The sequence below is a fragment of the Brassica napus genome, chromosome A5 (assembly GCF_020379485.1).
Source record: "Brassica napus cultivar Da-Ae chromosome A5, Da-Ae, whole genome shotgun sequence".
Lineage (NCBI taxonomy): Eukaryota > Viridiplantae > Streptophyta > Magnoliopsida > Brassicales > Brassicaceae > Brassica > Brassica napus.
Genome location: NC_063438.1, coordinates 9,391,230 through 9,402,482, shown reverse-complemented (window position 1 = coordinate 9,402,482; position 11,253 = coordinate 9,391,230). Strand labels below are relative to the sequence as shown.

Sequence of the window (11,253 nt, the reverse complement as noted above, 5' to 3'; positions counted from 1 at the left end):
AACCCGTAACAACCGCTAAAACCCGAGATCTGGTTATCGGTTGAACTGATAGATGACCCAATATGTAATCCGGTTTGATTTATTATTATATTTTGAGTATTGTAATATATATTCATGAACGTTCAGAAGAATAGTGAATATATTATGAAATTGATATTCCAATTTTAATACAATTTTAGTCAAACTAAAATTCCATCTTGTTAATGGATTAATATTTGAGTGGATGCATATTAAAAATAAAATATATTTGAGCATCAATAATGTGTATACGTCTATTACAAATTAATGATTTACGTTTTCAAAAAAAAGTATAATTGTTTATTTAGTTATTAGATACTTTTTGATGTTTTGTCTATGGCTTATTTTAAATTTAAAATTTAATTTCATTATTCGCATTAGAAATGTAAATATTTATAATTTTAATTTTGATATATATTTTAATATATTTAGTTCTTAATTTTTTTATAATTTATATATATAATTTTATTTTTAAACAATTAAAATATTGACTCTTACTCTCTGGCTTCGATTTATGTTAATGTAATGTTTTATGATATATTTGTGTTAATATATTTGTTCAATTAGTATATATTTGATATATATATTTTATGTCTGTTTGAGTAATCCGTAAAAAATATATTCATAAAACTATCAATAGTAACATGTTTCATCATATAATTACTGTTAATATTTATTTTATAATATGTATTTATATATATTTTAGTACTCTACTATAAGAATTATATTTTTATGTATTTGGAGAGGGTTTTGAACAATTTTTTTTTTTTTTTTTGCATTTGGATTAATATATAGTTGTATATATACGAATGAATATATATATATATATATATAATTATTTATTACATTAATAACTAAAACATAATTGATTAGTTATTTGAATTTTGAATTAATATAAATTAAATTCATTAGTTTAAAAAATAATAGATTAGTTAGTTAGTTCCTTAATTTTAGGTATAATGTATATTTAACAATTAAATTAGATATGAGTAGAATAATAGAAAATGTAATTAAATATAATTGTCCAACCTAGACTATTTGTAAGTAGATAAAAATTGCTTCTGTTTTAATAGTATTGATTTATAAGCCCATAACTGTATTTTGCTTCCAGCCTGATTTTTTTCTGGGCCGGGCCTGCGTACAATGATGCTCAGAATTGTTGCTTCGTCCCTAGAGAGACCAATATTGAAGCGTCTATTTCTTTCCATCCGTAAACCATAAATGGTACCATGCCAAAGTTGAATCAGAGCTCTAGAGGAAACAGGGGAGGGAAGCAGTAGGTAACCACCGGAATATTAAATCCCAGTCACGTGGAGTTGAGAGAAGTTTAACTTCAACAGAGCACAGCTCCAGAATGTGGAAGAGAAGGATAACCTGAAAAAAAAAATGGTCTCTTGATTCAGGTTGAGCCACACAGAGCAGACAAGTAGTTTCAACATCTAAACCTCATATTTGGAGACGATCCAGAGTGGGATTTCGATCAAGAACGAACAGCCAGACCGAAGTAGAGTGTTTCGGGACACTTCATTCAAACCAACGAAGCACAAGAAACCAGTGGTTTAGTAATTCTTGCTTCATTCCATTAAAACCCATATTAACATGACAAATTCATCCAAACAAACCAATACTTTCAAGACTACTAACCTCCAAAAGCCTCTGGTGCTTGCGGATGCTTGCATTTGTCAGGATGAACCATCATATATGAGTCTGATAAACATTCAACTGAGTCTTTTTCGAAAAAAATCTAATTCAAATCAGTCACAAAATTTTCAGTGTATTCTCAATTAGTGGCATAGTAACTAAAATCACCAGAAGAAACCATGAATTAGTAAAATTAAAATGTCTTCACAGTGTGACAAAACTGAAGAATACTTTTGTGTACTGCCGTTTAAAAATAGGTTAAGATGCTCAAACGGGTTCAGCTTGAAGCATGAGAGAATCCTACAAATTTGGAACTTTTAAGACATGATCATCAGAAACATGGCTGCAACAAGACGATGATACCGGTAACAATTCTAACAGTAAAGATAAGTCATTTACTATTATACATGGAAGATATATGAAAATTATCCACATCCATACCAGAAACTAATCATATTTGATCAGATCTACACGAGATCTCCTTAAGCTACGGTACTCTCAAGAGCTAAACATAGATGCTTGAAAATAATTAAAAACCATAGATGCTTGAAGTTGGAGCAATGGTATGACCCGCTAAATATCCCACAAATCTGAAACTCCGACCCAGATCCAACCAGCTAAACCAATCTCATTCAGCAACGGAGTCATCAAACGCCGCCACCACATCCACCACCACTCAACCACCGTCACTACAGAACCGCGCAGCTGCGATTGGAGGTCACGCGCTCGACGTTTGCAGCGAATTCATGCCGTCTCCTACCTTCACATCCTCTGATCCAACTTCCCTCAGGTGTGCCGCGTGCGGTTGCCACCATAACTTCTACCGCCGTTACCCAGACGATTCCTAACTCACTTCCGCCGTGGCTCCACCGTCTCTCCTTACATCTTCCACCACCGCTGAAACATAGTACCAGCCTCACACCGTCAATTGATATACCTTGCTTCCCAGAACCTCAGAAGGCGGATCTAGGCGGAGTTTGAACATCAACCAGCCTTCAAATCGGCAAGAGGATTGTAAGAATTCTCCACTGGTAGAGATGTTTAATAGTGATTGACCTTTGAGATTTGGTTGCACTGAGGTTGTTCATCCCATGGACGGAATACATTTATAGTCGAAGATTTGGACCGTTACCTATGGATGCTGATGCCGAGTTAATGCGAAAGAGTGGTAGGATCGACGTTTATGCTTGGAAAAATGGATCTGCTTGACCATAGCTGAAGACGTTATAGAGGCTTTGTGTAGGTTTCGAGATTCCAAGAGTAAAACCAGCCGAATCGACACGAACGACAAAATCCATGGTCGTTTAAGAAATCAGAAGTTGAAGAACATCATGATCCCTAGAAATTGATACAATTTTAGAAGACGGAAGTCTTAAACGCAGAAGCTCTAAATATAATAAAATCCCGGTAAAATAAGTGTACATCAGGAACCAAATTAAAATAAAAGCCCAATTCAAATAAAGGTACGTCGAGAACCGGCTTGAAACAAAAGAAGGCAAATGGTCTGGGAAGACGCCACGTGAAAGTAAATGCCCCATGCTAAAATATGACGTGGATGACTAAGCTGAGAGAAAACTCTGCTTTATTATTATAGAAAATAGAAAATTATAATAAATAGATAGATAGATAGATAGATATATACTATAAATTATTGTTCATTCATGGTCAATCATTTTATTATAAGCTATATATACACTACTATAAACAATAATGATCACGCCTAAAAACAGTAGTGATCACAAACATTTTTATTTAATAGTTATTTAATTATATTTTCATTTATAATACTAAAGGTTTCTAAATTTATGTATATATATATATAATTATGAAAACCCGGTTGAACCGGTTAGACCGGTCCGACCAGTCGCCCAATGATAATTTCTGAGTCAGTGACCGGTCCGGTTTTCAAAACATTGGAGATCGTTTAAATATCTTGTTTCAACATTTTAAATATGACCGATCCGACTATAATTTAACTAAAATTAGATTTGACCCACATTTTAACAGCGTAAAAATATTTTTAACAAAATCTAATTTACAAAATCAATATGTTTTAACATTTTTTGATAAGTAGTGTTTTAACATTTTTATTTTAGTGTATTTTTAAAACTATATAATTGTATTATTTTTATTTTTATTAATCTGTTTTGTTATACACTTTTAATAAGTAGTGTTTTAACATTTTTATTTTAGTGTTTTAACATTTAAATTTTAGTGTATTTTAAAACTATATAATTGTATTATTTTTATTTTTATTAATATTTTTTGTTTATTTTTAATTATTTTAATCTGTTTTGTTATGAACTTTTAATAAAAAAAATAGTTCGTTTGATTAATTGTATATATATACTTCTTTGATAATTTTTTTAATTATAAAACTTATTTGCTGTCAATTTACTGACTCTAGTATTTTATTTGCTTAAAAATTATATGACGCTAACTTAAACCAAACATAATCTTGCGTATATAATTATAAATTACATACTTTTAAGAATAAAAATAATCAAAGAATAAGAATCTAATGTGAAAGTTTTACTAAGTTTAAATGAATGGAATTTTTGTTTATGAAAAAATATAAAAAATAATTCATTAACTTAATAATTTTGTATTAAGCAAATAAAATGTTAAGAGTCAATAAAGTGACATCAATGAAGTTTTATAATATTTGTTTTTATCAAATAAGTATATATCACACAATTAATCAAACAAATTACATAATTTTAATTAAAAGTTAGATTTTTATTAAAAGTTAAATTTTGCAAATTAGATTTTGTAAATTAGATTCTTACGCTTTAAAACATGGGCCAAAATCTAATTTAGGTAAATTACCCTTAGATACGTCACATTTTAATTGATAAAACGAGAGATTTAAACAGTCTCTGATATACACATCATTTTTTGGATGAATGGAATTAAACTTGTGATGTTAACTACATAACATCATAAAGTTGAGGGATGTTGTCATGCAAAATATATAGTTCGTGTAGCTAAGTACACATTTGTTTAGTTTGCATGGTTAGCCATGTGATGGTCCATACTTCATGTAGTCAGCAATCATTTTTTCCTATAAAAATTGAAGCTATAAGTCAATGTAAAGTCTATACTATTAAAACACAAGGTTTTTTTGAGGTCCTCTTACTGTTTTGCAAGTATTCACAAATGTGCTATTGAAATATATTTAAACATTAACAAATTAAATTGCTTACAACATCTTGACAAGATCTTTAGAATATTTAAACATAAAATATTCTTTAAATAATTAAATGTCAAATCTTCAATTTTGAAATATATTATTTTCAGCTATTTAAATTTTTGTCATAAAAATATAAATAATCGTAAAATCATATGAGTATGAAGTCTTAGGTAATAGATATAGATAACCATATTAAAAGTACACTATATATATATATGTTAATATCATTTAAATTTAACTATATACTATAGAAAATAGGTAAATATGATTGTTTTGATTTATTTATTGCAAAAAGATTAAAAATAAAAAGAGTGATTATTTTGATTTATATGTTTATATCAATTTAATTATATATGTAATAGTTACTTGCTTCTCAATTATTCAATATATATAATATTTTATATTATGTAAGATATGCAAAATATAGTGCACATAAAAAATTTGTATACCGAATGTTCATTTCTGCGCAAGAAGCGGATCTTAACCTAATGCGCAGATTTTAACCTAGTATGAACGAAAGCATGAGATTCATGTAAATCAACAATTCTGAATACAGAGTATTACAAGATCTTTCATACGACCTACAAATTATTTATTTCATAAAAATAACCATTTGAGATCAGGAATGCATATCGAATTCAAAGAACTATAAGTCAAGAGGAGGAGACTTTTCACTGTGGAATCGAGCAAGAACCTTATTTTCAAGAACTGCCGAGGCTTCTGAAGAGTTGATGCATAAGGGTGTCTTATATTGAGCTCTGGAACTACCTCGGGAGATGAAATAGTCCGTGAGAGAATTGAATGTTCCTTGTTCCACCACTCTAATCTCTAAAGCCCCAATTAATCCAGTTCTTCTCTTAAGTCTATAAGTGGAACCAAATGATTCCTCTAGTACATAACAACAACCCATTAATGTTTTTTCATCAAGAACAAGAACGTCATTAACCTCTTTACCTTTGAGTTCCCAGTAAAAAACATAGTGACCAGGAAAAGTAGAGATATCAGCAGAGCTTGTGAAGTCCATTAACATTAAATTTGAAGACTCGAGAACAAAGGTCGCACGAGCCAAAGCCTTTAAAATGTCATCTTCAGTTGTGGTCTCCGTTTCTACACTTAAAACCATATTCTTTCGACGTACGAATCTAAACTGAGGTGTGTTATTGTAAAATCCAGTCACCTCTAGAATATCACCAATAAGATATCTGTTTAGACCGAAACAAGAAGTGACCACAGGTTCATAGTAGCATCCTAACTTGACGTTCACAAGATCGACAATGCTGGTCATGTCTCCCTCATGGTCAACAGGTAGAAACTCGAAGTAAGAGGTGTTGGGCACAAACGTGTAGGACACATCTTGTGGTTTGCATAGAGGATCCACATTAAACCCAAATATACTTTCAGAAGACCCATATACTGTGGAAACTAGAGGAAGTTTGTTGCAATAAAAGTCTAATATTGGAATGTATTGAGCCATTTGTCCTGTAAGAACGCACTCAATACGTTTGGCTTTAGGCCAAAGTCGTGTGACTATACCTTCCCATGACTTGTGGCTGCATTCTTGTTCAATGAGATCAGCCAACTCGGGATTAGGTCCTCCAATAATAGCTGAAACAGAGCTTCTGCAACCCAGGTCGGTGATCCACTCGCTAACATGACCTAAACGAATATTACCACATAACTCCTTCCAGTTGCTTTCAAGAAAATCAATGGCTCTGACCAATGCATGAGCAAAAGTTGCACCAAATCTCACAACCTCGTCTCTTTGGGAAAGACCGCATAGAAGATGACAGTACAGACTTTGCTTGTTGTCCGGACACAATATGACTTGGTGGGGGCTTGTGTACTGAGACTTTGATGGTCGGTTTTTGAAATAATCGCTCTTGAAAAAACTTGTAAATGCTGCAGCAACGGGTAAGCCAGAGGGGGTTGTGGATTCGGGTTTAGTGTAATGAAACTCCATTGTCTTTCCTTGCTCGACACCGTTGTCACTGAAATGCCTTTAAACAAGAACGGGATGGATCTTAATATCTTAGTAGTGAAATTTAAGAAGACATACACAGTATATCTATTATGTATTAAGAACTACGAAGTAACATTATATTTTTGAAATATAAAAACTAAAAAATAAAAAAATAGTAGTAATTATTTAAAAAAAAACTATTTTAGTTTTATTAACACAGTCAGTTAAATCCTAAATCATAAACTCCAGATCCAAAACACCAAACACTAAACACTAACCCTAGATCTTTGGGTATATCCTAAACCCTTGGATAAACACTAAATCTCCGGAAATACCTAAACCCGAAATCCTAAACTCTAAACTCTATACTCTAAATCTTAAATCTTCGGGTTTACCCTAAACTTTTGGGTAAACCATAAACCTTTGGGTAAACTATAAATTTTTGGGAACATTTTAAACCCTCCGAAACACCTATTAGGGTTTATCCACCAAAGGTTTAGGATTTATCCAAAGGTTTAGGGTTTAATGTTTAGAGTTTAAGATTTATGGTTAATGTTTTAACTGGCAATGTTAACAATATTAAAAAAATTCAGTAATTAATACTATTTTTATTTATTTTAATCTTGTTCTATTTTAAAAACATAATGTGATTTGACAATTTTTCATTGGTTTTTGAACTTAGAGGTTCACCCTAAGAGTGAACCCAAAAATTAATAATTCATTACATTTTGTTATATATGAAGTTTAGATTTATTTCGAAAAAATTATTTGAGATACAGGTAGGAAATATATTCTATTGAGAGTTTGAGCATATTTGTATTAAAACGACAAATTCAACGTTATTCAAACAAAAATTTTAAAAACTTCTTTTGAATTCAAGTGTTATTGAATTTGTTATTTGATAAAATACTTTGAAATTGAATGTTATTGAAAAAAAATACTCAAGTTGTGCATTTTATGATTTTTCTATTTATTTTAGAGTGTTTTATTGTAATTTATTAGTTTAAGAAAAAAAAATCTTTGATACAAGTTTCCAGGGTGGTTTAACTAAAATAATTTTAAATTACTAATTCATCTAAAATCACCTAATAAAAATTAAATGACTTCAAATTATCATTTCAATAAATCTCCCTAAGGAACTACCAGTAGGATTTTTCATATATATATATATATATATATATATATATATTAGCTTTGTTTTTATAGTATTTTCAAATTAGCTTTAGTTTAAAACTAGATTTAAATGATCCATTTCCATGGAAAGTAATAACTCCAAAATTCATATTAAAACAAATCTTAATTCATATACTATTTGAAAGTTTGAAAAATTATTTAAATCTTAACTTTGGTTTGATTCCATGTTTTAATTGTTGATAAGCTCAGACAGTGCCATGCCTAGGTGTTTGGGGGCCTAAGGCTAGAGTAAAAAAGTTTTCATAATTAGTAATAAATATCTATTACATAAAACTTTACAAAAAATTATGTATTTAATATTTATAGGTTCATATGAAAAAGTGAACATATTATTTCTTAAAAGAATACAAAATACATAGTTTATTTAACCAAAAATGCAACAAATTATCTATGAGGGTTTTATAATTGTTTAATTAAATATGTGCTTATTTTGATATGTTAAATGGCAAGCTTATAAATGTATTACTACAATAATAAAAATAAAATCATACAAGCTAAAAATTTATAGTTTAGAGTGTAAAAATTAAATAAATAAAGTAATAGTTTTATGAAGATAGATGATAAATTAAATCTAAAAATTTAAAATAGAATAAATTAAATAAGTCTAAATAGCATAAATAAATTATTGTTTAAATCCAAAACTAAGAGAAATTTATATATACAATATAACCAATTTAAAGTGGAATTAAAATGGGGCCCTAAAATGTGTTATACAAGTTGGGGTCTAAGACGGTTGCCTTTCTCATAACAAGGTAAGCACGCCTCTGAGCTCAGATCAATTTTGGTTTGAAATGTTTTTATTTTAAAAATCAGATTCAGTCCAGATCAATTTTCATTATATAATAATTTATTAAATTATTTTTAATGTTTTTGTTCTTGGATATTGTAAAAGAAGTGAAACCTGATAAACATTATTTGGAGTTTACTTTCAGATAATTTCTAGTCACAAAAAAAAAAACAGAATGATTTATTTAATATTATAGTTATGATTATATGACAGCAATTTGTTAATATATATATATATATACATACTTCAAATATAAAAGAATCCATTATACTAACAGAGATCTGAATCAATTTGTAGGGTTATCAAATCAAGCTATTATAATTTTGTATAGATGGAATTTACTTGGACATAACAAGAGAGCGTAGAGCCAATACGTATCCCAGCTGCTCAATGGCCTCATCGTTCACAGGAAATATCTTTTGTTTCCCTCCTGAAGTTCCAGAGCTATACACAACAAAATTCCACAATAGTTATAGATCACAGTGGTATATATATAAGTAGTAGCAACTATCACTTTCAAGATCATCATGATGGTAGTATGTACCTTCGGAAGAATCTAGTAACGGGTCCACCTGAAATTAAATCTGAAGGCTCTCCATTCGCAACACGTTCAATGTAAGGCTTAACATCTTCATAGTTCGCCAACGGTACGTTTTTCTTGAATAGTTCTTTATCATTGCTTCCATGGAGAAACCGTCTGAGGTATTCTGTGTTGCTGTTAAGTCTAAGTATCTTCTCCAATAAATCATCTTGTATCTGCTCTGCATTTAACGTTAACTCCTCCAGACTACTGAGCTCTACGATTGAACTCATATTTTTTGGTTTTTATCTATAATTCACTTTAAGTAAGGGGGTCTTTTAAGTTTTAAATCTTTGTCAAACAAGGGGAGGGGTATTTATATTGCAGTTATACACCAGACAAAAGTCTCGCAGGCTCTTAAAAACAAAAAATTAATTTCACATGCTCTTAATGAATCTATCGTACTCTTCATTTAATCTATACTAAAAAGAAATGAGATTAAAGTCAACTATGCCATTATTTCATCTAACCAATCATGTGATTTCGTCTTATTTCTTTCACTCGTCCCTCTTCTTTCCTCTCCTCTCCTATTCGGTATGTTCTGTCTCTCTTTTCCCGAGCACCATTGTTTCTGGCTTGTTTTACATTTGATTCACCAGCACTACATTAAGCAATTTTGACGAATTATAAGTATACATTCATACCCACACACTATAACTACATTACGCAACATTACATTAAGCATTACATGTTCTTCAATTGATATAACTTGGCATATCTTTGTATAACTTGGTACAACTGGTATAACTAAGTATTAGTTGAGCCGTACAACTTGGATAACTAGATTAATAAAAATGTAGAAGCAAATGAAATGAAATTATGATATTACAAAACTTATATATTTCATCAAATTAAGCATTTTATTAGATGGTTAGATGAAAATGATTATACGAAACTAAATATAAATAACACTACATGTGTGCCCAACACTACATGTTTTCCGATTTATTCAATTTGTACCCAATACTAATAGTATAATTTTGTATAACTTGGCACAACTATATTGGTACAGTTGGTATAACTTAGTATTAGCTGAACCGTAAAACCATAAAACTTTTATAACTTGATTAGTAAAACTTGTAGAAGAACAATAAAATGAAATGAAATTGTTGTATTACAAAACTTATATATTTCATAAAATTAAGTATTTTATTAGATGGTTAGATGAGAATTGATTATAAGAAACTGAATATAAGTTGACAATAAAACTAAGAAAAATAAGAAACTAAAACTTCGAATTTTTTTCTTTTTCTTTTTTAAATTCCAGCCCAGTTTTACCTCCCATTTTCAAAACATCCCAAACTCATGTCATTCTGTTGTCAAGTATAAAAACCATTTTCATGGTTTTCCCATTACTACAATCCTTTCAATCTCATTGAAGCATGGAGAAGCCATTCTTTGTGAAAACAAGCTCATTTGATGAATTGTGACGAAGCTGAGTTCCATTGCAATAAGTTTTAATAAGTGAGATCATTTTTTTTCTTCTTGTATAAAGTTGCATAAGTCTCTTGTTTGTTTGTTTGTTAGGTTTTTTGTTTTTGTATGTTTTTTGTTAAAACAATGATTAAGTAATATTGCCAATTTTAACTATTTTGATTGTTTATATTAAGGAACTACAAATTTCCAAAGTTTTACTTTGTTAGCAATCACAAAATCAAAGTTTAACAAAAGACATCAAGAATTAATATACGATCCATCATGTCCTCGTCATATACAATAGAAGTCCTGTACAATCCAAATTAGTTGAAGTTTTAATGAACTGTCCAAAGTTTTGTAGTTATACCAAGTCTAACTAAGTTATACATTTTGGGTGCATTTTTTCCCCTTTTTTATGGGTAATTCGTGTTATATTATTGGATTCGACTAGTCTCTAGGTGGAA

General features: G+C 29.8%; 1 protein-coding gene across 1 annotated transcript; it reads right to left on the bottom strand.

The window, feature by feature from the left end:
- Positions 1-5,362: 5,362 nt before the first annotated feature.
- Positions 5,363-10,950, bottom strand: LOC125609503 (4-substituted benzoates-glutamate ligase GH3.12-like). Its single transcript, XM_048780979.1, has 3 exons — positions 9,338-10,950; positions 9,136-9,237; positions 5,363-6,849 (listed from the first exon to the last, which is right to left on the bottom strand). The coding sequence occupies exons 1-3, from the start codon at positions 9,604-9,606 to the stop codon at positions 5,499-5,501; spliced, it is 1,722 nt and encodes a 573-aa protein (XP_048636936.1). The 5' UTR covers positions 9,607-10,950; the 3' UTR covers positions 5,363-5,498.
- Positions 10,951-11,253: the final 303 nt, after the last annotated feature.